The following is a 26,555-nucleotide window of genomic DNA, read 5'->3' on the forward strand; positions in this document are numbered from 1 at the left end:
GCTATAAACCCAGGAAGGAACCCAAAGCCCTAATCAGAAATCTACTGGAAGAAGGAAAAAAACCAGAAAGAGGCTGAAGCGAGACGAGCAAAAGAGGCAAACACTGCACGAGCGGAGTGATGACTTCCAGTGAGATCCAGATCCCCGGAGAGGTGAAGAGCGACCCGGCCGCGCTCATGGCATCCCTCCACCTGATGCCCTCACCGGTGCCCAATCCGGAGATCAAGCACACAAAGGTCTGTTTCTGTGCGCGCTCCGAGCGGGACGCTGCTGGCTCTCCGCGCTCGCGGCGGCGCAGTCTGAGGTCGGAACTCTGAATCTGAACTTTACTGAGTTTGTCAGGTCGGGATCCAACAGAGCATAGCAGCTTTACACCAGTTTAGGCTCCAAACTCCACTGATCCGCTCCAGTGTCAGTCCGCGCGCAGCTCGTCGGAGTAATCCCTGCGCCTGCACGTGCTCGGCAGCTTAAATCACCCTTAACTCATAAAAAAGGTTAATTTAATCCTCAAAATGAACTCTTTTAAACACTTTTCTCATCATTTTCATATCGTGAGTCATTGCTCGTTTTATCATCTTATTATAATAAAATCAGATAAATGATTTTGTTTATAGACTAAATCAGCTGTAAGAGCTCAACAAATGCAGAATGCTCGAGGTTAAATACACTCTGGAGTAAAGTGCTGGTAAAAATTTACAACCTTAGTCACGTGTTTTTATTTATTTTGTTATTTTACACGAAGTCAGGACAGTAAACCGATTCATAAAACTGCATTTTATGGGACAATTAAAAAGTTATTCAAGGGACACGTATTTAAAGAAAAAACGCTTTGCTATGAATGTAAGTGCTTTTTTATAATTTTCATTCACTTCATTAAAAGCTTGCAGCTATAAAAGGCCTCAGTGGAAAAAATAAACAGAAGCAGCCAAAAATCCTCCCTTTCTGATCTCACTGCATTCACTATTAATTTCTGATGGCTGCAGTTCAATTTTGTCAAATAATAGCTGGAGCTTGTGATTTAAAACAGATTTTGTTTCATTATTAATGCAGTTAATTAATCGTTCTGGATTAAAGCCTGCATGATTTTGTGAGTTTGTGCTGAGGCTGCTGGAATAACAACATCAGTTAAAGTTATTTAATTTATTTATAATTCAAATCCTATAAAATATAACCAAACTATAAGTTTCTGTTTTGAAATGAATGAAAACACTCAAATATCGATTTATGTCAACCCTGCAAATCACAACTTTTTGAATTTCTGCAATTATTATTTTATAGGTCTGAGGTCTCTTCATAGCTTTGTGTCGCCTGCTGCAGCTGGTTGCCACTGGGGCGATCCTCCAGCACAACAAGTGTTTTTATGATTGCAAGACAAAAGGGCACATCTCCTAGAGGATAGATTAATGCTAGTGTGGTGGAAGTTCATGCACTGTTGTAATTGCTCCATGTTAGCGCATACCTCAGTGTTTTGAGAGCAAAGGCCGCGCCGCTGCTCTGCACACTGAGCGTGTGGCACATGTTGGAGAGGCTCAGGAAGTTTTCCTTTCCCTCGCGGTGCACAGAGCTAGATGAAGAGGTGAAAGCGATGCCGTACAGGAGGATATTTAGGGAGCGACTTGGTGAATTAACCACCAGGAATTTGGATCATCCAGTCCCTGTTGGTTTGGTGGACACGGGGGGCAGAAGGGCCCTGATTTATGGGCACCCCTGGCGTGGGCTCTCCTCACACCCCGTTCCTGAACTCCACCCTGCTGACTGCACGGGAAAGCAGCGCTGCTCAGTCAGATCTGCCTGTTTCTTAGCGTTACTCCTCTGCAGCATTTTAAGCTTTTGTGAAACATTATTAGTTCAGCAATGCACGGATTACATCAGATGACCCTGGAAACAGAGATATGGCTGATACATTATCACAACTTTGCCCCTTGTTCCTTCTCTAAGTCTTGGCCTGCTTTCCTTTCAAAGTCACAAACTATGACAGACAACTCTTCTCTTTGTTCTGTTCTTAAATATTTTGAAGCATAATACTCTTTAGGTGGAATGTTTTTTTCTGCAGATGCTCCATCTGCAGCTGTTAAAGTTTAGTGGAAGCACAAAGAGAGACATAAATAAGAGAGTGCTGATAACAGTTTATTACTATTATTATTATTATTATGGAGAGGGTTTGTTCTCCCGCTCTTCTGCAGCATGTGACACGTTTGGCCTTTGTAGTTCTTCACACTGTTCAGTGATAATGAGTTGTTAAATCAGACACTCGGTGGGACGGATTTAACGAGAGGGGAAATAAAAGCCCAGGTTTTTGCAGCTTTTTGCTCCAGAAGACAAGTCTATAAAATGCCCTTTTTTTCTTCTTTTTACAGCTTGTGGGTTTAAAAAAGTTGCTATTTTATCTTGTTGTAAAACTGCATTTTGAAAACTTTTAAACGTCAGCAAACGAGTGCCTTAAATGGAAGGATCGAGAAAAAGCTATAAAATGTCAGATTTATGGATCCCTGAATCTAATCAAAAGTTATAAATATTCTTTGTTGATTTGCTCATGGTGCCACAAGTGCTCTCTCACCGTAGGAACCTGCAGAGGATCCACGACTTCAGGACTTATGTATTTGTAAAGCCTACGCAGAGGTGCCTCAGTTTGTGCGAAGAAGAAGCTCCATCAATCTGTCACTGATTGAGATAGTACAGATGGAGGCTCGGGGCTCCCCGATGCTGAGGTGCTGTCCACCGGGGTGTAAATTATGATCCTGTCTCACTGTGTGGGTTAGTGGCCCTGCCTTGCGAGAGCCTGACCTGTAGTCCTGGAGTTTTTCACTTCAAAAACACCATCTCACTGCGATCAAGATCAAACAGAGCCAAAGTTAGAGGATCTTGTGCCGCTCAATGATTTATCATGACCAGCACAGCCACAGCCCCTCCCTCTCTTGTTTTGGCTCTTCTCATACAACCTCCTTGTTTGCACACACATGGCCACATACCACACATCTCTTGGATAGTGACAGGGCAAGTGTGCACTGCCATTAATGTGTCCGTTGGTGTGAAATGCCTACTTGTTCAGTGAGTGTAAATTACCATCTTAGCAGAGGCGTCAGCATCGTGTCCCCCGTCTCTTAATCACTGTTTAAGGAAGAGCAGTGACAGCGAGGTTGCCCCGTTCACTTCCTACACCTTCTGTGTGCAACCCCTCCAGACAAAGAATGTGTAAATCCTTCTGATATCATTATAAAAAACTCAGCTCCATAAATCTGTTGGAACACAAGAGCCGACAGACACAAAAACACTTTGCTCAACGTGTACTTGTGTGTGGGTGGGGGGAAAGCATGACATTTCTTTATAAATTGCTTCCTCCATGTCCACGGATCCCCTGAGTAAAAGTATGTAAAAATTCTCCTTTTGACCTGGTTTTAAAGAATGGTAAAGTACACAGGAAACATGTCAAACCTAAAGATTGTAAAAAAAAAAACATCTGTAATGTGAGAAGAGCAGATTTCTTTGTTGATTCATGGAAGTGGAATTCGTTTTTTTTTCCTGAGATTGTAGCTAAGAGCTGAAATCAACGTCTAAATTAATCCAAAGTAACTTTAACTGCAAGTTTATAATCCTGCATTTGTTTCTGCACCATGGTTTTGGAGTTGCCCACACATAGTGGCCAGAAAAAGACGTCTGCCAGTCTGTGACAGGGAGGTCGCCCTCTCCGAAACGCGGGAGTGCAGGGCGGCATTGTCTGTGGGTGTGTGAATGAAAAACATGAAGGCTCCATGGTGTCAGACATGGGAAGAGAAGCAGGAGGAAAAAAAACACCAGCTGGTCTAAACTTTCACATAGTCTCCCCACTAACAGTAGTAATTATCAGAATCTTGAAACCAATCCAGATGCAGAGAGGAAACAGCGACAGGGGAGGATATGCAACTTCCTGCACAGACGATCGCTGAACTGCTTGTAGGACTTGGCTTTCTGGAATGTTGGCGTGTTGTGTTTAAACACACACACGTACATAAGCCCTCTCTCTCTCTCTCTCTCTCTCTCACACACACACACACACACACACACACACACACACACACACACACACACACACACACACACACACACACACACACACACACACACACACACACACACACACACACACACACACTTCTTTAATCCTGTCACTATCCTTTAAAGAGGAGGCTTTACATTTTCCTTCAGCCGTTCACATCTGAGCTCTGGGAGCCAAACAGATGTTTTGTTGGCAGCAGAAAGTATTTTGGCATCTTTAACTTCCTGTTGCAGGACACTTAGGAGGAAATTGATATATCGCATAAACTCTTTGGTTATTTTATGCATGTTTATGTAAGGAAATGGTGCACTGAGGAAAATATGAGTAAAACTTTGTAACGCATGTGTTTTACTGAAGCCACGATGACGCTTAGAACAGATGATTTCACTGGCTGCTTTTACAGAGAGGCAAAGGTGTTGCTGAACATCTGCAGCTGTTCTGTGAACCAAGCAGGGTTTTTTTGTCCTAAATTTTAAAACTCAGCTTCCTCCACATCAGATCTCCATCAAAACTTTTCAAATGCAGAAAATACAGAAAGTAAAAGGGAATAAAGCATCTTAGTAAGGATTCTAGATGCAGAACTGAGACGCAGGAGGGACTTTCGTAAACGTGAAACTATTATGTGGAGCGATGGTGACGGCCCGCAGGGAAAGGAAAAGAAAAACACCATCAGTCATTTGAAAATGTGCACCCTTGCACTTGCTTTTTCATCCTAGCTTTCTTCGGCCCTCGCTCAAATGATCCTAAAAGTAATTTTAAGAATCCTTGAGAGTTGATTTACGACTCGAGCCTGTCATCTTAATCAAGTCTCTGAAAGGAACGAAACAAAAGTCTTAATACCAGTCTGAGCTCAGCGAGAGGGCCGAGCCAAGCGGCGGCTGACAGTTGTCCTTTTCTGGACGTGATTTAGGTGGGGCCTGCTCCGCCGCTTTCACGCTTTACCCCCTCTCCTTTAGCAGCGTCCAGTGAGAGGGGTTAAAGCTACCCACGGTCTGCATTCTTACTCAGGCCGTTCTGGCTGTCAGGGGGCTCCTCTGATTTAGGGTGCCCCACTTCAGTGGCCCCCATCAATTTAAAAACTAATTCAGTGCTCTGCAGGACTTTTTGTTTTTGTGGCAGACCCTCTTCTTCTTATAGTTACTGACAATTTTATGAAGTGCTCCTAATGAGCAGCAGATTAAAGGTGGCCTCTGATGGAAGGCATGTGAGAATACATGGGCTGTTAGGGAAAGAGGTCTCTAGATGTGTGTGTGTGTGTGTGTGTGTGTGTGTGTGTGTGTGTGTGTGTGTGTGTGTGTGTGTGTGTGTGTGTGTGTGTGTGTGTGTGTGTGTGTTGACCCATCCAGAGGATTCATAGAGGAATCTGTCTGGGGAGTGGTACAGACAGATACCAAAACCCTCAAGTATCTGAATGTGAACTGACTCCTCACAGAAATAATAAATGATAAGTTGTGTTTCCAACTTTTTACTTTACTTTTTTAACATTTTGCACCATCCTGAAAGTAAACAGACGAGTTTATAGCCAATTAAATAGCACGTAAAGTCCAGCGTTTATGAAGGTAAACATGTTGGAGAGTTTAGGGAGGCTCGGGCCAGTGGGATACTTGAACCCTGCTCTCAGGTTTGCACCGGAGTAAAAGCCCGGTAAGAGCTTGTGTATACACAGAGGGGTTTGTGCCAGCAGATGTTCTCCTTACACTCAATCTATCAGACAGACTGACAACCATTAAAAACAGTGTGTGAGCAGCGGTCCTAATGAATCCAAACATGCCACCGAGGAGGGAGAATTTTGTTGCTCTCTCAACAGACACACCTCGCTCAGCCTCCTCATCACCGCCTGAAGGGTTTTGCTTACATAATTCTCACATCTTGCGATTGTGTAAACCTTTATTTTTCTTTTGCTCTTAATAGACGTTAAATACATCCTGTTTGAAATCCCAGGCAGTTGTTTAACGGAAGACTTGCTTTAACGCTTCACAGAAACCAAGCGCAGCACGTGTTTTATGATCTCGTAAACGAGCAGCGATGTTGTGAAACGTGTGTCTTTGTGCCTCGGGAGTGGGGTGCGGGGGGGTCGGTGGGGGTCCTGTGTCTGATAGGGATTTATTCCACCCATCCACCACCTCACACACACACTAACACACACCTACCTACCCCCTTTGTCTGCATGGTGGAGCACTCCCCAGAGAGCAATGCTGGACACACAGGAATCTCTGTCCAGATTTCCAGAGATTCTCCCATATCGCTTACACAAGAGCCTTCACACGATGGGCCGGCTGCCTGAGAGCCTTTAGGCTTTCACAGTCTGCAACCACTCTCCTGCAGCCAACATGGCGTAATGATGTGATTATTTAAGTATTTAGCTGTAAAAATACACCACAGCTAAATGAATCAACCTTGAAAAATATGTTGTTCACAAACATGTATATATTTTACATTTCTGCAGATTTTCATCAACAATGAGTGGCAGGACTCTGTCAGTGGGAAGGTTTTCTCTGTCTACAACCCAGCTACTGGAGAGCAGATCTGTGAGGTCCAGGAAGCAGACAAGGTGAATGCTCATTTTAAATGACTTCATTTATTCCACAAGTATTGCATTGCAAGGCACGACCCACTCATGACACATTGTAAGTAACTTCTACAGTTTTTGCATGGTTTGTTTTAGCGTTCTGGCACAAATAAACATCTAAATCTGTTCATTTGTTGATTTTGAATCATTATTATTGATGCAATTAAAGTACATGTTGGTCAAAATAGCTAAAAACGTACAATGTACCATAAATCACCAAACTTTTACTTCAGCCCTAGTTCTGATTACACACTTTACTGAGTTTGCACATGATGCAGAAACGAACAGATGTGCATAACGACTTAAAACTGTTTTAGGCTGATGTTGATAAAGCAGTGCAGGCAGCCCGACTTGCCTTTTCTCTGGGCTCTGTATGGAGAAGGATGGATGCGTCTGAAAGAGGACGACTGCTGGCTAAACTTGCTGACCTGGTGGAGAGGGACAGCATCTATCTAGCAGTAAGTAAAAACATTTTTTACAAAAACTTCTGAAAATATTCAAAAAGCGCCTTTTTATGCATTTTTTCATCACTTTATTCCAGTATAGCCTCATTTTTCACATTCCAACTGATCTAATGTATTTTATGTCTTCTGCAAAGCTCCCACTGCCCTCACCGTGTTTGAAAATACAAATATTTGCTTTGCCTTAAAGAGAACTGAGGGGCTGTATTTGTAGTTTAATGTTATCTTGGTGTCACATTTCACCCGTGGGTGAGTGTAAAGGATGGAAACGTTTGGAATTATGTGAAGATCACAAGGTTATATCACATATTTCACAAATGTCTCCCTCGTCTCTCGTCAGACCATCGAGTCGTTGAACAGTGGGAAGCCTTTCCTGCCCACCCTGTTTGTCGACCTCCAGGCAACGATAAAGACACTGAGGTACTTTGCTGGATATGCAGACAAGATCCATGGTGCCTCCATTCCAATGGGTAAGAGCTTGTGTTCAGATCTGTTGCTTCCTTTCGGGTATTTTGTAAAAATAGTTATCTCTGTATGTCCCATTAATGTATTTCTGTAATACAAAAATACGTTTTTGTAGTTTTTTGTAGTTATTTTTTATTAGAGTAGGGAAACCGGCTACACACTTTAATGTGAAACAAAATAAATTATTTTCTAATTTTATCTTTTAAAATATTGAGATTTTGTGTCTGTCAGTTTTCAAATAAATATAAAACTGTGCTTTTCTGATCTAGTTTCTAGTAAGTTTAATCTTTTCCCTTCAAAATAATTTATTACATGACTTTTTTTCTTTTATTTGGCTCCAAATTTTCCAACTGCTTTCCTATTTTATGTTTTTTTTACTTATGACTCATAGAAACATAATTACAGCAAGGTATTAATGAATTTTTTTTACTAGGGATTGAATTTTAAGTCATGGAATTATTTTGTTTTAAAAAATAAGTTTAAAAAAAGTCTTGCTGATGTCCTGAATGCAAATGTTGTATTTCAAATTGTTTTATCAATTCATACCTTTTTAAAAAAAATAGAAACATAATAATTTGTGATACTTTTTTGTACAGAAATGGTCAAAAGGGCCAATTTTGAGTATTTTCACATAGAATTTATCATTTGATATTTTGGTACAAACATGATCTGAGAAAACTGAAACTTATTGTGAAGTATTTCTGTACTTAATTAAAACATCTTCTTGACTATGTGACCTTTTCCAACATTTTCACCAGCATGTCTAACTGGATCCATAAAAAATGTCTGAATGACATCAGCTTTATTCATGAAGACGGTTTAGAGGTGTGCTAAAATAACGTCTGGGCAGATTTGTTTGACGGAGATTTTGTTAAGCAGAAGAAACCATATTGTGTTTTTAAAATGGATTACTGCCTCTATTGTGTTTTCATCATAAAAACTTCAATCAATCAACCAACCAATCAAATTATCTATAAAGCACCTTCCACAAAGTTATCTGAAGCCCAAGGTGCTGAACACCATCATACAAGAAAAAAATATGCCCAGTACATGGGCAAAGGAACAGGGTAAAATCATAGGATTATAAAATTGTAAAAAAGTACAATTTAAAAGGCAATAAAATGAGGCTAGTCGATTAAAACAAATAAGAGCAAAATTAAAAACATTAAGACCATAACATCAGGGCAGTTCAATGCACCCTAAAGCTGTAAAGCTATCAAATAAAAGTGAGTCTTTAGAAGGACTTGCAGAAGCATGCATACTGCAAAGAAAAGCAGCTAATTGGTTTACAATCTGCACACTTGTTCTCCATTCATTATTCTTGGGCAGCAGCTGCCACTATCTCCTCGCTGGTATGGTTACAGCAGAGGGTTTAAAAGGGGGAATACCTGGCTGTCTGTTTCACCGGGAAAAGGAAAAAAAAAAGACTAAGCGAGAGGACATGAGAAACCTGTTGATACCCCTGCATTGTCCTTCTCAAAGCGTCTGTTATCCACTGCTGCCAAACCAGCCACAGTGTGCGTTTTCCCAGGGCTTTGCCTTAAGCATCACTCCTCTTGCAGGCTTTCAGAGGAAATAATCCGCCTGTAGCCTGGATGATGTCAGGAATGGTGTCTGTTCACCTGTCAGGATAGTGCAACGCTTCAACAACCCACTCTGTTTGTGTGGCATGTTAAGCTAGGGTTGTGGTATTAAATTTGTATCACAGGCAGTGTGACAAGAATAGGGAGTGTCATTATGTGGAGCACCTTTCAGCTACACAGTTTGGTATCGTTTACATTACCCATTCCAAATTGAAATCCAAGTCGGTTGCAGGCGTCATAGTTTCACATAAGCCTCGCAGAGACTCCAGTTTCTCGTGTTTTTATAGTTTCATTCTGCAAAAGGATCCAACGTCCACCTTGGAATCAAATAAAACCACTGGCACATGCAAAACTTTACCGCAGGCTTCCACTGAAAAAATAATTGTCATCTTCCTCTGATGTTGGGTCCAAACGCAGCATTAGGCAATAATCGCCGTGGTAATGAATTCAGATGCACGTTTCTCGATGTGAATTGTTTTTGTGCTGATTGAACAAGCATGTCACACCCTTGATAACGTCCTCCTTTTACTCAAATAATGCGAGAGGAATGAGCTGTGTGTCTGTGCTGTCGGAGGCTTGAAACGTAAACTCTCACCAGGGTGAAAGAAGCAGGAATGCTGCGTGTGGATTCATTTACAAATGAACATGTTGAGTCAACAATGGCTGTAGCGTCAGGTGTCTTTTTATTCTTTCTCTGATCTGGGTATTTTTTTAAACTTTTCTGAAAAGTTAGTAACTCGGTTTCCCATGTGTGTGTGTGTGTGTGTGTGTGTGTGTGTGTGTGTGTGTGTGTGTGTGTGTGTGTGTGTGTGTGTGTGTGTCTTCCTCCACAGATGGAGAGTATCTGACTTTTACCAGACATGAGCCTATCGGAGTCTGTGGACAAATTATCCCTGTAAGTTTACGCCTTCTTTCAAGTGACATGTATAAAACGGACGTTACTGCAGAGAGTGGCCGATAACAGAAAATTGGCTTGGTTAGAAAGAAAACCCCTCCTGTTTATAGGATTACATTCTGATTTTCCAGTAATTCCCTCACAGTCATTGTTTATTTGGGTAAATCCTGCTGGTAAGCCCCCAACAATGACTGTGCCAGTGAGTTTGAGTAATGGGAAAAAAGAAGTGAGAAGCACAAGAGTGAGCGGAGGGATTTAACGTGTTGTGTTTAAGGGAAGGAGAATGATGAGAAAGGAGGAAAAAGATCAAGGAGAAAGAGACACTGCTGACTGTGCAACAGTGCAGAAAGTGTGTGGTTCTGCCTCCAGCCCCATGGGTTCCTCAGTAAAGCAGAAACAACAGAGGCCTGCGTGTTGTACAGTGATACGGCTCAATTGCACATGTGTTGCAATTTCCCGGCTTTCTCAGAATGCTGTGGGAAGGGAAAACACTGCGATGGTGCCGAGAACATTTTCTCACTTGACTATGTTTAGACAAAGTGAAAATGAGAGTAAGTGACTTAAGAGCGATGAGTTATTGAACTTGACTCATGACCACCCAGCGTGTCCATTGCATGATTTTTTTCCGGCTTGTGTGTGCTTGTGGCGCGCACAGTGGAACTTCCCTCTGATGATGACGGCCTGGAAGCTGGGCCCGGCACTCTCGTGCGGCAACACCGTCCTCCTGAAACCAGCTGAGGAGACGCCGCTCACCTGCCTCTACATAGCAGCTCTAGTCAAGGAGGTAAACCTCAGGCCGACTCTGTCACCATGTTAAATGTCTGCATTCAACAGAGTCAGAATGTAGTTCGTCAGGAACACAGTGTCGACTTTGGCCCTTATTAATGTTGCTGCAAAGTGACAAAAACCAGATGTCTAACAAAGTTTCACATGTCTTTATGATGCATATCTGGTTTCCTGTTTCAGACCCTGAAGTTATCTCTAACCATGACTACAACTAGAACAAAAGGTTCAGCTCATATTATGTCTGCTCTTATCCCAAAACATCAAAATCAAATATCTCAGCATAAAGTCTTAAATTATTGCTGCAGCTAATGATTAACAGAGTGTTTCTGCCTCTCTCTGTTGTTCAAAAATGAAACCATAATATCCTGTTTACAGGTGCGGTCGTGTTGTAGTTTTAGGAAAATTTTAAAGGTTCCACCTACTCACCTGCAAACAATCATGGTGTTTCGTCTAGCTAATGACATCCAAACATATTTGATCACGTAAACGAGCAGAGCTGTGATTTGAACTATGGGAATCAGCGTCATTTAGATGCCGGGGGCAGGACTTACGGTAACAGAGCAGTTTCCTGCTCCTCTGCCCTACTGGCTAAAAGTGGAATTACAACTGTCATAAACAAACCTGCAGCAGCCTACTGTAGCTAGCGCTAACAATGAGCTAACACTAACATGAGCCAACTGATACTAAATGAACCACAAAGTAAAAAGATTCACACCATTGGACAAAAAGTACTACTTACAAGTCCAGTAGCAACAAAGCCAGGTCACCATCAGCCTCCCTTAGTTCCTTCAACCTAGTGTAGGCTGCACTGATGTTTACTCTCGTTTAACAATTTGCTTCGACTTCAAAGAAATGACTCTCTTTTACTTCCAGGCTCCGTAATGATGCAAACAAAAAACAAATTTCTTTTTCTTCTTCTCGCACATTTTATTGATGATCAGCGAACTGAAGTAGCTAACTACTAGCATAATAACTAACAGCCATAAAGCAGGTAACGAGCTCCCCCAATAGGACACCTATCTGCTCCACAAAACTGTTAAAGTTACAGTGTGTAGTTTGCAGCCACCAGAGGGCAGTACATACATACATTTCAGGGTAGTTTTACACCACAACTTCCTGACTGTCGCTACTTAAAAAAAATTACTGTAGATGTTACCTGTGGAGCAGAAAGAATGCAGCCTTGGCATGACTCCTCAGACTTTTATGGTTTTTCAGGTAATTACATAAAAGAATGCAATGCCAGTTGTAGTTTTCAGGCGCTATACTACCAGATCTGCTTGGGGGCTTGCGCCTGCTGATGACGTCATCATACTAATACCACTCAGCCAAAATATATTGTATCCCTTTTTCAAATCTGTTCTTTTATGAATGTTTTGGAAAGAGTTTAGCAGTTTTGTTGTTAAATTCGTGTTTCTTACTGCCTAAATGTTTTTGAACGAGGTAACGTTACTTCCAAAAGTAGCATGTTCAGCCAGTGATCTGGAGTGACGTCATTGACAGGCGCAGGACCCCAAACTGACCAGAAGGAAACATGGCGTCCCCCATAGAGGCTAGACCCGCACCTTATGTACTTTAGACTTGATTTTTATGGTTATACGATAAGAAGCTGCCAATAATTTTCAACAACTGGACATCATTTTATTCATTTTGAGCAACATTTTCATGGACATTTTCTGAGACTAAAGGTAAAAACTACTGATTGTCTCTCTGAGTGCAGTATCTGGCCAGCAGAAGTCTGCAGACTGGTGTCAAATATGAAACTGGTCAAGTATCTTACTCAACAATCACTGAGATCAATGTTAAAGCTCAAGCAGTTTACACAATTTTTGTGGTTTATTGAAACATTTGAACACTAATAACAAATAAGCATTTTCAAGAAGGCAAAAAGTGTTTTTAATAACATGTCAGCCTCAAAATGATGCTCACCCTTGACTGTGTTTGACCAGTAATGTGAACTCTTAGCTTTCAAGCAGGGGCGGATTTAGGACTGAAGAAGATCCGGGGCTTAACACACACACGCGTGCGTGCGCACACACACACACGCACTAGTCAACATCATATATATTTGTCTTCTACTACACAATTTTTAATCTGAAGCTACATATTAAGCATTTTCAGGGCAGAGTATTGTTCCTGTTAGTGTTTAGTGTGAGATGATAGTAAATATTCCCTTTCTTTCTCCAACAACTTTACCTGATAAGCTAACTTTAGGCAAACCAGCAGCACAACAAATATTTTCAAATAAGACTCACAAACCTGAGTCAACACCAGTCTCATCAAAGCTGGGGTTCTGTCGTTGTACTTTTGGTCTAATAAACGTCCTTATGTCCATCTTCACTCATGCGTTTCAGGCAGGGAGTATAGAAGAAGCCGGCTGCTGAAGGTCTTCTTCAGTGGTGGAGGCTCAGGCAGGCTGTAAACAAACTACTGCTAGCTGCTCCCTCTCTGTTGGACTTTGGTACTGCTTGTTACTTCCGCGATTTAGATCCGGGGCTTTTCATAAAACATCCGGGGCTTGAGCCCAAGTAGCCGGACCTAAAGCCGCCCCTGCTTTCAAGTAAGTGAATTTGTAAAGTTGTTCATATTTTTTATTTTTAACTTAAAATTCAGCGCATTATAAATGCTGACACATCCCAAGAAAGTGCTGATACATAAACTTAAAAAAATAATACATCACATAATATTTTTCACAGACAGTTGAATTGAAAGTATAATTAAAGACTCGGACAAATGTGCAGTTGATTTGAATCCAATAGCCTGTGGTGCAGTTGGATAGGGCCACTGTGCAGATATATTTACTCTAACAGATTCAGTCTGTCTGGACACAACTGTAATAAACACACAAGTAACTTCAGCAAGCAGGGAACAATGCATCTCACTCAGATCTTAGTGTCCATATCCTCCTTGTGTCCCCCATGTCCTCCTCAGCTGCGCCTTTTTTTTTGGGGCCCATCCTCTTTTGATGTTATCCCCAGATCTTCCTGTAGGCTGGCTGGGTTGGGTCCGGATTCCCCCACGCCGCCTGCGGTTTTGCTTGGCTCTGCTGTCGTCCCCACTAAAGCTTGTTTCCTCTCATATTGTTTTGACAGGCCGGGTTTCCACCGGGAGTCGTCAATATTTTGCCAGGATTCGGGCCAACAGCAGGAGCTGCGATTGCTTCGCACATGGACATAGACAAAGTGGCTTTCACAGGATCAACTGAGGTACGCTCAAATCAGCTGCTGCTCGTTGTTTATGTTTGTCCCTGAAAACAAGTGACAGTGACCAACATGTGCCGGGCATAAAAGCTGGCTGGGTGATTAGGGGACCTTGTGTGCCTGCACTGAAGCCCTAATGACAAACAAATGGGCTCTCACTTAAGTTGCGTGGCCTGTCATTACTCTCTGTGAAATGCCTTTGATTTTATCTCACACATGTGAATATTTGCATTGTCACGAACACACACACACACATCTCTCTGAAACAGCATCTGTCTGCCTGTCTGCAGCTGCCTTTGCTGAATTAATTTGCAGCAGCAGCTCTTCTCATTGAACCTTTTATCAGGATCCACATCCGATGAACCGCTGTGGCTTTGCAGACAAGGGGAAGCAGTTATTGCGAAGCTAAAAGACTTACCATGTTAGGTGCTGAGAGTTGTGGTCTGAACACATTCCTGTGGCTGAAGGGGGCAGCTGAGTGATGGAGAAATAACTTCTCTGCAGATCATTTATAAACATCTGCCCTTTCCACCAGACTACCCACTCTTTATTAAAACCATTTACTCAAGTAGAGTGTGCATGCGTGTGTGTGTTCTGCAACAACTGATAATCCCCTGCAGGTACAGACATAATAGATCACAGTCAGGAGCCACACAGTCACAGAAGTGAAGCGGAACTTCAGCATCAAAGTGAAAGATTAAACCCACATATTTTGATTTAGTTAGTTTACCTTAAAATGCTGATAAAGGTGAGCGAAATCAATTTCAAGCCATACTTGTGTAATGACTCGACGACTTGCAGTTCGACCATATTTATGTCGATGAGTTAGACTGAGAGCATCCTGTCAGTTTTCTTGAAGGTTTGAAATTATAAACAAAATAAATAAATAACAGATTAATTTCTGATGAGTTTTACACGTCTGTCAAGATGTTGAAGAATAAATAATAATAAAAAAATAACAATTTTTGTATTGAACACCAATTTGATACAAACTCCAACTAAGATCATGAAAGTTTGCTTAACTAAAAAATAACAACTTCAAATTCCCAACATTGTTGGTGAGCTAACATCAAACTGCTGTCACTTTCATCAACTTTTGGATTTTTCTTGTTACATTTGCTCAGATTTTTACTCAGAAATTTAAAGGGGACATGTCACGCATCCTTGGGTCTCTACTGCCTTTCTGTCAGTGTTTGATTTTAGGAAACAATTAGTTTCAAAAAGTCTCTTTTTGTGATGCCACAAACAGGAAAATAACCATAGAACCACCTCTCGTGTGCAAAAGAGAGCTGCGGCTGGAGGAGCAGCGGCTCTACCCTGAGCTCCTCCTGGATATCGGAGTTTCTCAGCTTACAGCAGCTGGGGGGAAAGGCGACTCTCGCTTGTTATATTAAAGTGATAGAGCCCTGAAACGACTCATTCTGGAAGGAACTGAAAATGTCAAAAACAAAACTACAGAAATTGCTTTATGTGAGAGGAATTAAGAGTGAAGAACTTCATGAACGTGTTTCATATCGACCATAGAACTATTCTAACTTATAATATGTCCCTTCTAAGAAAATTCAAGAATCTATGCCACCAGAAGTCATATTTTGCTCAGTTTGAACAAGAAAGATTAGAATTAGAATTTTGAATTAGACATTTGACTTCCACATACATCAGATGTAGTGCTTTAACCTTTTCAAGTTGCAAGTGTTATGAAGAAATTTGACACTCCAGTGCTTCTATTATAGGTGACTGGGACTCTTTTTTTTATTAGCCTGCCTGTTGTTTTATGTTGCCTGGAGTCAATTACTACTCAGATCTGACCGTTTCAGAGACCAACAATGCTCAGACATTGAGTCACTAAGGTGCAGTAGCGATAGTGATGGAGTAGTTACAGGTGGATTTTAGGACTAAAACAATCCTTCATACTGACTCACATGTCTCCACACAGAGGAGTTAAGCAGCCCAGCATGTTTTCTTCACTGCTTATTAAATACACGCAAACATCTCCTTAGTCAGCCACTTTACATTGCTAATCAAAGCCAGACAGATTGTGTTGTTTTTCTGCAGCTCTGGTGCCAGCCACAGCTCAGTTTTTATCTCTTCACTGAATCAACGCAGACTCACTAGAGGCTGAAAGAAGATGAGTCCTTTCCATGTTGGAGATGGGGGTGTTTAAGTTTGAACACTGGTGGTATTTTTCCACTTAATCTCGTCAGTTCCCTTGGAAAATAAAAAGGCCGTTTGAGTAACAGGAAGATGACTGCTTGTGGAGGGTGTAGGATTGTGAGGGGAGTGTGGGGATTTCACAGCCGTTCTTATCTGTTCAGGTCGCGGTGTGTCAGAGTAGGGAAATATCAGTTACATCAGCTAGATCCTAGCATTTAGGACTCTTTAAAATGTGTGTAAATGTGGCTCAATCTCATTGGAAGAGCCACACAAAATCTAAAGTACTACCAATGCAATATTTAAACAGGACTTGACAAATGTTTGATGATGTTTGGTTTGCATTTTAACCTGTTTACTGTTGGCGGACGCAAGCATTCCACAAAACATGTCAAGCAGCTAAGCGCTTTAAAACGAATCACGCATATAAATCTTTCAAGCAGGCATATATTATTTTTTGTTTCCGGTTTTGGTTATGTGATCTCATCATTCCTGATAAGGAATGAGGTGGAAATAGGGATGTTAGGAAGATAAGGAAAAGCCACAGGCAAATCCCCATCGGAGCACAGACCCTGTTTCATACCAAACAATGCGTCCCACAGTTGGTTGGATCACAGGATACCACCACCACACACACCTTGTGGCTGCCTTTTCCTGCTCTTTACATATCAGATGGTGTTCCAGGATGAAACATAATTTTGTTTTCCTATTGCCATCTACAAAACCCTGTAACGTATATTTGTTTTGTGTGTATGTGGACCTCATGTTTCAGTTGGCCCACCAGTGTGTTCCTTGTTTGGAGCCAACCAGCATCTTTATTAATGGCTCTGATTTACTGATCTGGCTGCAGGCCTGTCTACTGAAGTAAACCTCAGATTTGTTTCCTCTGCTAGGTTGGCAAGCTGATCCAAGAGGCAGCGGGGAAGAGTAACCTGAAGAGAGTGACACTGGAGCTGGGAGGGAAGAATCCCAACATCATATTCGCAGATGCAGACAGTAAGTTTTTATGAAATATGAAAATAATAAACACAGTTTTGTGTTTTTCACAGGAGAAACTAATGCTTTTCAAATGGTTTAACATGCACATAAATAAATGAAATGCAACCGGGAGGTGATGATTGTTATTTTAGACAAAATTCAATTTTTATTCTTTATGGTTTAAATATTCTTTTCACTCCAAACTAGCCATGCAGCTTGAACTCTGAAGGTTTATGCATTAAATAAGTACACCATAAGTGACCCCAGCCATTATCATCATTAGGCACAGATTTTTATTTACATATACTGATGCAACACCAACATGCCCATACAGAGACTTACAACCAGATGCATCGTTTTATACTTCGTTGAGGACGATGAGAATAATTCCAGGCATAGTACAGCAGAATCTACCTCACAAGACATAAAAGTGGATGAGATAGCTAAATATCTGAAGAAGAAGAAAAAAGACACAATTTTTGTCATCGCTTTATGTTTGTTACATACAATAATTGCCAGTTATTTTGAGCAAATTCTTAAAAAACATCACATGGACTTTTGTACTAACAAAACTATTTAAAATAGAGAAAATGGTTATGTTTTGGGTGTTTCGCAAGAAGAAACATCTCAGTTTTCATGAGCCCCACCTCTTTGCCTTCACTGGAAAAAAAGTGGAACACCCTTCCCCCGATATCATGAAGGGGCTAGTAAAATTAGAGGAATCAGTGGGATTCAAGGTTTCACTGTCATGTTGCTAAAAGTCTTAAAATGTTCTAAATCTTTGCAATTTTCTCTAAAATTGTTGCAGAGTTGTTGCTGGTGTCTGGAATATGTCTAAGACCCTTCTCTTTTTGTTTTCATGAGTCAGGTAATGAAAGGAAAAGACATCTTTGAGAGAGTTTGGTGACCAAGTTGACAACAGAATGAAGCTATGTGCGAATAAATTAAGGAAACTTTTCAAATATTTTGCAACTGGAAATTTTCACACGATTTTGGGCACACTTGTTTTGCAAGTACCTCAAATACCCCCAAATAACCTGGTCATAGGTAAAACTTCTCATAAAAGTATTTTTTTAATTAAGTCAATATGGTGAAGGCCAGTTTCCTCAACAGGGGTTGGACTTTCAACCACTCTGGAGATGCTCCCACTGAGAGGCGCTGAGCAGGGGTGGGCATACTTCCTGCTCCCCATCTTGCTGCTTGTACGTTGTGTTTTACCCCAATGAATGAAAGGGTGGCCTCCCTCCGCCTTTGTGTGGGGGGGATAGGACCTGACTGTGGTTTGTGCTTATGCACCAAAGTGAGCAACGACAGTGAGACCTGAAGAGGTGTAGTTGGGAAGAATGGTCCTCCTGACCGCATCCTTTGAGGGGCCCTGTGGTGGGTACTCCCCATACCCCTTGATATGGACTATTAGGTTGCTGTATGACTGGTGTCAGAGCTCGGTCTGCATTGCCAGCAGTAAGTTGGGCTTATTTTCAGTGAGTGTTGAACTCCGCTAAGGCTGCTCTTTGCCATCGATTTAGTTCATAAAGTTTATGGACAGGATTTCTAGGCACAGCCAAGGTGCTGAGGTGGTCTAAGCATCAAATCACTGCTTTTTGCAGATGATGTGGTCCTGTTGGCTTCATCAGCCGAGTGTGAAGCAGCTGGGATGAGAATGAGCTCTTCTAAATTTGAGACCATGGTCTTGAGTCCAAAAAGAGTAGAATACCTTCTCCGGGTCAGGGACTAGGTCCTCCCAAAAGTAGTGCAGTTTAAGTATCTCGGGTCTTGTTTGCAAGTAAGGGAAAGATGGAGCGCAAGATTGATAGGTGCTGCGTCTGCAGTGATGTGGGCATTGTACTGATCTGTTGTGGTAAAGACAGAGCTAAGCCTGAAGGCAAAGCTTTTGATTTACCAGTTGATCTACGTTCCTACCTTCACCTACGGTCACAAGCTTTGGGTATTGACCGAAAGAATGAGATTGCGGATAAAAGCAGCCAAATTTAGTTTTCTCCGCAGGGTGTGTGGGCTCTCCCTTAGAGATAGGGTGAGAAGCTCAGTCATCTGGGAGGGGCTTGGAGTAGATCCGCTGCTCCTCCACATCGAGTGGAGCCAGTTTAGGTGGCTCGGGCATCTGATTAGGATGCGTCCTGGACGCCTCCCTGGTGAGGTTTATGAAATTAGCTTTTAGTTTGTGTTTTCCGTGTGTTATTTTAAATATAAAAGGTGTGGAACACAAAAAATAATATTTTAATGATTATTTCTGATTATAATCAATCACTCTGAATTTTTCAGACACACCTTTAAGGAAAAATCCTTCTAATTTGTTAAAAACCTGTTTTGTTCTCCACAGTGGATCTGGCAGTAGAACAGGCCCACCAGGGTGTGTTTTTCAATGCAGGCCAGTGCTGCACAGCAGGTTCTCGCATTTATGTAGAGGAGCCCATCTATGATGAGTTTGTTCGTAGGAGTGTGGAGCGAGCTAAGAGGAGGATAGTGGGCAGTCCCTTTGACCCCACAACGGAGCAGGGTCCACAGGTGAGACAAGCAGCTCCTCTTTGTCCTTTTGTTGAAATTAATAACTTATATGATTATTTTTTAAATCACCTTAATGTCATGCATTTTCTCCTCAGATCAGTCGGGAGCATCAGACTCGTGTACTGGAGTTCATCCAGACCGGCATCAGTGAGGGAGCAAAGCTGGAGTGTGGAGGCAAAGCTCTGGGCTTGAAAGGGTTCTTCATTGAACCCACGGTTTTCTCCAGCGTGAGGGATGACATGATCATAGCTAAAGAGGAGGTAGGATGATGAAGACTAGGAATTTTATCTGTAGTTTCTGCACAACGAATGTTTGTAAACCTGCACCACAAACTTTCATGCAGTCTTTTAAATCATCTGTTGAAATATGATGGCGTTACATTTTACCCAAAACTTGACAGCGACATTATGCATTCATTCTTGCAGAATCTCAAGATCTTATGTCATCTGTTAGCACTCAGCTCAGCTATCACCACATCAAATTCTAGCCCAATATCTATAAAAAATGCCCAACTTATGGATCTTATTGTTTTTCCCAAGTTTGTCAGCTGTGGTAGCCATTTTGAATAGAGTTTTATTAAAATGGGTGTTAAAAATGTGTATTTTTATTTGAGTTTTTATTTTTATTTTTTGCTTTTTGTTAAATTTAACCAAGAATAAAAAAATGTGCATAATAGTAATGATAAAAATGCTGGCCATATTATGATAAGGTCACACTTTACACTAAGGGTCCCTTTTTTAACAGTACTCAGTGCATTATTAAGCATTAGTAAACTATTAAAGTGTTAATAACTGCTTAACCATATTAAGTAATGCATTACTAAGCAAACAACCCCCCACTAACCTTAAAGTGTAAAACACTAAAAAACCATCTTTTATTGCTTATTTCTGATTACAATCAGTCACTCTGGGTTTTTATGCAGGCTGAGCATGAAAATAGTCTCCTACACCTACCTCCTGCATTAGCTCCTGATACATCTCACTGCCGCTTGGACTTGCCCATATAGGGAGCCTAAGTCACGCCCATCTGCTTCTGGACCATGGGTCCTCGGAAGAACAAAAAAATGAATGCAAGTCAATGGGGCTAAATACGCTATTTTCTAACCCGCTTGTTATGTGCCATGGATTTCACATATGTTGTCAGTGAGTTTTAAATACATATTTTGATACCAAGAACGCGCTTATTTTTGAACAAGAGGAAATGCTATTGTTGGTTTTGTGTGAAAATAAGCCCAGAACTACAAATGTGCTTCGCAAAAGTGACATCATCGAACCAGACACGGAGAAAGTCCAGGAAAAAGGGCTGTAAGTTCAGCAAACTTCCCACAGGAGGAAAGAACCACCATAAATCTGGTCATTTGGTAAGTAGCAGCTACTTTGGGGAGAGGAGATTATGTGGTGATGTCACATAAGCGACGTGCCGATTTCTGGTGTGTAGTCATGCTAATTACGAACTTTTACAAGCTGATAAATCTCAAAGTACGTGACTGGCATGGTCGAAACACATTATTACTTTTCATTTAAATTGCATTACAACATACAGTATGTGCGATCCAGGGCGTAGGGCAAAGCGGGTTATAAAATAACATTTTTAGCCCTGTTGACTTGCATTCATTTTTTTGTTCTTCCCATGAGCCGACCGGAAAGGGAGGAGACTTAAGCTCCCTATTGACTCGTGAAGGGGAAGACTGTGGTTGTTTTAACTTAGAGAATCAGTAGATAATGTCACACCTTGTACTGTCTCCCCTTTTGGTTTAGTCATGTGTCTCTGTTAATTGCTCCCACCTGCCTCTCGTTTCCCAATCACCCAAGCTCCCAGCCCTCCTGTATTTAAACCCCTTCTGTGTTGTGTCTCGTGTTGGATCATTGTTTCTGTGCCAGCGTGTGTTAACATTAAAGCCTTTAACCGTTCCTGTCTGCCTGCCTTCTTCACCCGTGTTTGGATCCTTACCTCCGCTTCGCGCTCCAGCACGTCTGACAGAATGATCCAACCTAGTAAAGGATCCAGCGGGGATATTCTCCCCTGGGAGTGCCTGCTTCAATTTCTTTCCTCGGACCACCGGCCGGCTTCTTTTCCTCCCCCGGCGTCGCCTCGCCGCAGATGCCGTCACCGGGCTTCAGCCGTGGCGTTCCTCTCCACCCTTCCGGAGCCAGATGAGAGGTTGGACCGGGAGATGCTTCCGGATCGCTCCAGCTTCATGGGCACCAGACTGGCTGTGTGCTCCCCCGGAGCTGGCCCACGGCGTGGGGAAGGATGCCGGGCTCCACCGCAATCCTGTGCCCCAGGACGGAGCCGCGAGCTCGCCGCTCAGCGCACCTGCTTGGACCCGCCCCCAGTCGGACCAGCAGTCCCGTCTCCGGTCCAATCCGCGCCTCCGTCATCTGCAGGCGGAGGAACCACGCCCACAGCCCAGCTGACAGAGCTCGCAGATCTGCAGGCGGAGCTTGGCCGGATCCGTCAGCTCATCAGCCTCAAGGAGTCCCACCTGGACAACCTGTTTTCCCCGAATCACCAGGAGAGGATTTCAGTCCAGCCAGCAGCTCTCTCGTCTCAGAGCCAGAGGAGCAAGCCTGCAGTCCACCCAGCAGAGCTCGCCAGTCTCCGAGCTGAGCTGGCCCAACTCCATCAGAGCCTCAGTCTCCAGGAGCTCCAACTGGACACTCTATCCTTCCTCCTCTTCCAGTTTCCAGCACCACCAGTTCAATCGCATCCAGTTCCAGCGGTGGTCCCGGAGGTCGCACTACATCCGGTCCAGCCTGTCCAAGCGGTCCCGTCTGCAGCAACTCCTCCTCCACTCCAGAGGCCGACAGTCCAGAAGTCGACGCCCCCGGACCAGAAGTCGAGGGTCCAGAAGTCGACGGTCCAGAAGTCGACGGACCAGAAGCCGACGTCCCCGGACCAGAAACCGATGCCCCCGGACCAGAAGCCGATGCCCCCGGACCAGAAGTCGACGCACCCGGACCAGAAGTCGACTCCCCCGGTCCAGAAGTCGACGGTCCAGAAGTCAACGTTCCAGAAGTCGACGGTCCAGAAGTCAACGGTCCAGAAGTCAACGGTCCAGAAGTCGACAGTCCAGAAATCAACGGTCCAGGTGTTGACGGACCAGAAGTTGATGGACCAGAAGTCGACGCCTCCGGACCAGGAATCGACGCCCCTGGACCAGAAGTCGATGGAGTTCGACGCCTCTTCCAGTCGTGTGGTCGACGCCTCTTCCAGTCGTATGGTCAACGCCTCCTTGTGTTCTGAAGCCGACTTCTCCTCGTGTTCTGAAGTCGATGCCTCCTCGTGTTCTGAAGTCGACGCCTCCTCATGTTCTGAAGTCGACGCCTCCTCGTGTTCTGAAGTCGACGCCTCATCCAATCCAGAGGTCAACGCCTCATCCACTCCAGAGGTCGACGCCTCATCCACTCCAGAGGTCGACGCCTCATCCACTCCAGAGGTCGACACCTCATCCACTCCAGAGGTCGATGCCTCATCCACTCCAGAGGTCGACGCCTCATTCACTCCAGAGGTCGACGCTCTCTCCAGTCCAGAGGTCGACGCCTCATCCACTCCAGAGGTCGACGCTCTCTCCAGTCCAGAGGTCGACGCTCTCTCCAGTCCGGAGGTCGACGCTCTCTCCAGTCCAGAGGTCGACGCTCTCTCCAGTCCGGAGGTCAACGCTCTCTCCAGTCCGGAGGTCGAGGCTCTCTCCAGTCCAGAGGTTGACGCTCTTTCCAGTCCAGAGGTCGACGCTCTTTCCAGTCCAGAGGTCGACGCTCTTTCCAGTCCAGAGGTCGACGCTCTCTCCAGTCCAGAGGTCGGCGCTCTTCCCAGTCCAGAGGTCAACGCTCCCTCGTGTCCAGAGGTCGACGCTCCCTCATGTCCAGAGGTCGACGTTCCCTCGTGTCCAGAGGCCGACGACGCCGCCTCCAGCCCAGAGGCCGACACCGCCGCCTCCAGCCCAGAGGCCGACACCGCCGCCTCCAGCCCAGAGGCCGATGACGACGCCTTCGGCCCAGAGGCTGACGCCGCCGCCTCCAGTCCAGAAGTCAAGGACGTCTCCTCCGGCGTCTCTGCCTCCGGTCACTGCCAGTCCTGCCCTCATCAGGCGCGGGCTCCCAAGAGTCCATCCTCGTCTCCTCCTTTGTCCCAGACGTAGGCCTCACAGAGCTCATCGTCGCCTCCTCTGCCCCAGACACAGGCCCCCAAGAGCCCATCGTCGCCTCCTCCTCTGCCACAGACGCATACCCCCAAGAGCCCGTCGTCACCGCCTCCTCTGCCACAGACGCAGGCCCCCAAGAGCCCGTCGACACCGCCTCCTCTGTCACAGATGCAGGCCCCCAAGGGTCCGTCGTCGCCTCCTCTGCCGCAGGCGTAGGCCCCCAAGAGCCTGTAGTCGCTGCCTCCTCTTCCACAGACGCAGGCCCCCAAGAGCCCGTCGTCGCCTCCTCTGCCCCAGGCGCAGGCCCCCGGACTCTACTGGTCCGTGCCTCCTCTTCGTCGGGCCCTCGGTCCCTCTCGGTCCTCCCTCTGGGGCCCCCTCCTCCCGCCCTGCTCTTTGTTCCTGTGGGCGTCTGGAATCCGACCTTTGTGTGTGTGTGTGTGTGTGTGGGGGGGGGGGGGGGGTACTGTCACACCTTGTCCTGTCCCCCCTTTTGGTTTAGTCCTGTGTCTCTGTTAATTGCTCCCACCTGCCAATCACCCAAGCTCCCAGCCCTCCTGTATTTAAACCCCTTCGTGTTGTGTCTCGTGTTGGATCATTGTTTCTGTGTCAGCGTGTGTTAACATTAAAGCCTTTAACCGTTCCTGTCTGCCTGCCTTCTTCAACCGTGTTTGGATCCTTACCTCTGCTTCGCGCTCCAGCACGTCTGACAGATAACGTCTCACTAGCAGAAGCTAATTGTTAGCATTAGCAACTCAACCGCACAACAGAAGTTCCTCCAGGCTCGTGTTATTTGTGGAGATAAAACATCACCATAGCAAAGCAAATGAAGTCAGTGAGAGTTGCGTTACTGTTATCCAATCTGAGTCCAAATATCAGGAAATAAGACTCCAAATCCTGCAGTGTTAAGCTTTCCTCTGATGTCACAAATTTGCCCCTGCTGAGCCAGGCGTTTGTGGGTCTTTTTGTACCTTGAGTACGGCCTAAAAGGCATTCATTTCAACTAGAGACCACTGCAAATGTATTGATTAAATGAGTGAACCACAATTATAAGGACGCAATAGTTCGCAATAAAGGTCAAGTTAATAAAGGGACCCTTGTTGTAAGGTGTTACCTAGTTGGGTATAAATTAGCAGTTTTATAGATACATTCATAACTTTGCTAATATTTTTAAGAATGACAAAAATTCTAGTCCAAAAGATGCAGATATTTTGATTTAAATCTGTATATATATCAATCTTTTTACAGATTTTTGGCCCAGTCCAGCAGATTATGAAGTTTAAAACCATTGAAGAAGTGATAGAAAGAGCCAACAACTCAGATTATGGTTTGGTTGCTGCTGTGTTCACTAACAACATCAACAAAGCCATGACTGTATCCACAGCCATGCAAGCCGGCACAGTCTGGTGAGTTTTTGGACTAAAATCATTAACATTGTTCACAATCCACAATCGGTTTTCTTCCCATTTCTTTTCAACACCTTAACCATAAACTGATTATGACTGAAACCTCTTTTTTTTATATACATAAACTACATTATGACAGGTTTTTTTTTGTTGACTCAGGATTGTTGCAATTTATTTATAATTACTTACAGCTGGTCATGAATAATCTCTAGCACACAACAGCTGCCAGCAACATTTAGCTACTAGTCAGAGTTGACCACAGATGTTTAGTAACTGAAAAAACATTTATTTAATTTATTTATTTTTATGTCTTCATAATTGACACATCACATACTTTCACGTCACTATTTTCCATAAAGCAGAAAAGAGGTGTGTAGTCAAAAACATCTGTAAAAACTTTATAAAATATGAATATTTCCCTATTAATATATTTAAATGTTTAAATCCTGACAACTAATGCTGACTGCATTTTACCATAAAGAGGACAGATTGTTTTGCAGTGTATTTGAAATGTTGCAGCAGGAAAAAAAAGCTTTTTAATATTTGAAAAACATTTACTGTAAATCATTCACTTTAAAATTTTCCCAGCAGTTTAAAAACACAAATACAAGTACTAGTATACAACTTGACAATATTTAGCTGTTTGCTTAAAAGGAAGTGAAATATATCAACAAGTTCAAAGTGCTGTAAAAATAGCGGCGATTATGGTGACATGTTCTTTTATCCATCATCCTAAATGAAGCTCATGTTGCACAGAGCCTCATAGTGAACAGCTGAAGTTAAACGCATCAGGCTGATCAATGTTTTGTGTATTTTCCCAGGATAAACTGCTTCAACGCTCTGAGCACACAGTGTCCATTTGGAGGATACAAAATGTCTGGTAATGGACGTGAATTGTGAGTACCACTTGGTCATCTGCCCCCTAAATGCACACAAATTAAACAAGAAATCCCCTTAAAAAAACAAAAACCTTTTTTTCAACTTTTCAGAACATCACATTAATCTTTCCTATGAGAAGATATGACCATATGTCTCCTTTAGGAGTCTCCACCACTACAGAGTATCTACTTGGTGCAATCAACATGACAGTTGAAACAAAACGGACATCTTTGTTTTCATTTTGTATTTCAGGGGAGAAAGCTGCCTGAGAGAGTACACAGAAGAGAAGACCATCACGATGAAGATGGTCAACAAAAACTCTTAATGCAGCTATTTCCTGGGATAATATTGGTCCGTCCACTGTGGAAAAACCACATCAACCTTCAAAACTAGTTCTTACTCGCTGCCTCTAGTCCTTCCATCAACTCGACCTTGCAGTCAGCCGTTCCCATCCAGCTATCTCCAGTCCTCAATCATCCCCCCCC

At 43.4% G+C, this 26,555-nt stretch overlaps 1 protein-coding gene across 1 annotated transcript; it reads left to right on the top strand.

Annotated features, from left to right (window-relative positions):
• Positions 1-26,555, top strand: aldh1a2 (aldehyde dehydrogenase 1 family, member A2). The gene is made up of 13 exons (XM_015953001.3): positions 1-236; positions 6,480-6,584; positions 6,920-7,060; positions 7,404-7,533; positions 9,945-10,006; positions 10,662-10,790; positions 13,882-13,995; positions 17,034-17,136; positions 19,457-19,641; positions 19,737-19,901; positions 25,034-25,191; positions 26,013-26,087; positions 26,323-26,555. The coding sequence occupies exons 1-13, from the start codon at positions 120-122 to the stop codon at positions 26,393-26,395; spliced, it is 1,557 nt and encodes a 518-aa protein (XP_015808487.1). The 5' UTR covers positions 1-119; the 3' UTR covers positions 26,396-26,555.

Source organism: Nothobranchius furzeri, chromosome 9, assembly GCF_043380555.1.
Source record: "Nothobranchius furzeri strain GRZ-AD chromosome 9, NfurGRZ-RIMD1, whole genome shotgun sequence".
NCBI classification, from domain to species: Eukaryota; Metazoa; Chordata; class Actinopteri; order Cyprinodontiformes; family Nothobranchiidae; genus Nothobranchius; species Nothobranchius furzeri.

Excerpts from the sequence above, each read along its gene's own strand:
- aldh1a2 (XM_015953001.3), top strand. The coding sequence starts at position 120 with ATGACTTCCAGTGAGATCCAGATCCCCGGAGAGGTGAAGAGCGACCCG. Across the intron at positions 10,791-13,881 it reads TAGCAGCTCTAGTCAAGGAG|GCCGGGTTTCCACCGGGAGT; the intron begins GTAAACCTCAGG and ends TTGTTTTGACAG. Across the intron at positions 26,088-26,322 it reads TCTGGTAATGGACGTGAATT|GGGAGAAAGCTGCCTGAGAG; the intron begins GTGAGTACCACT and ends TTTGTATTTCAG.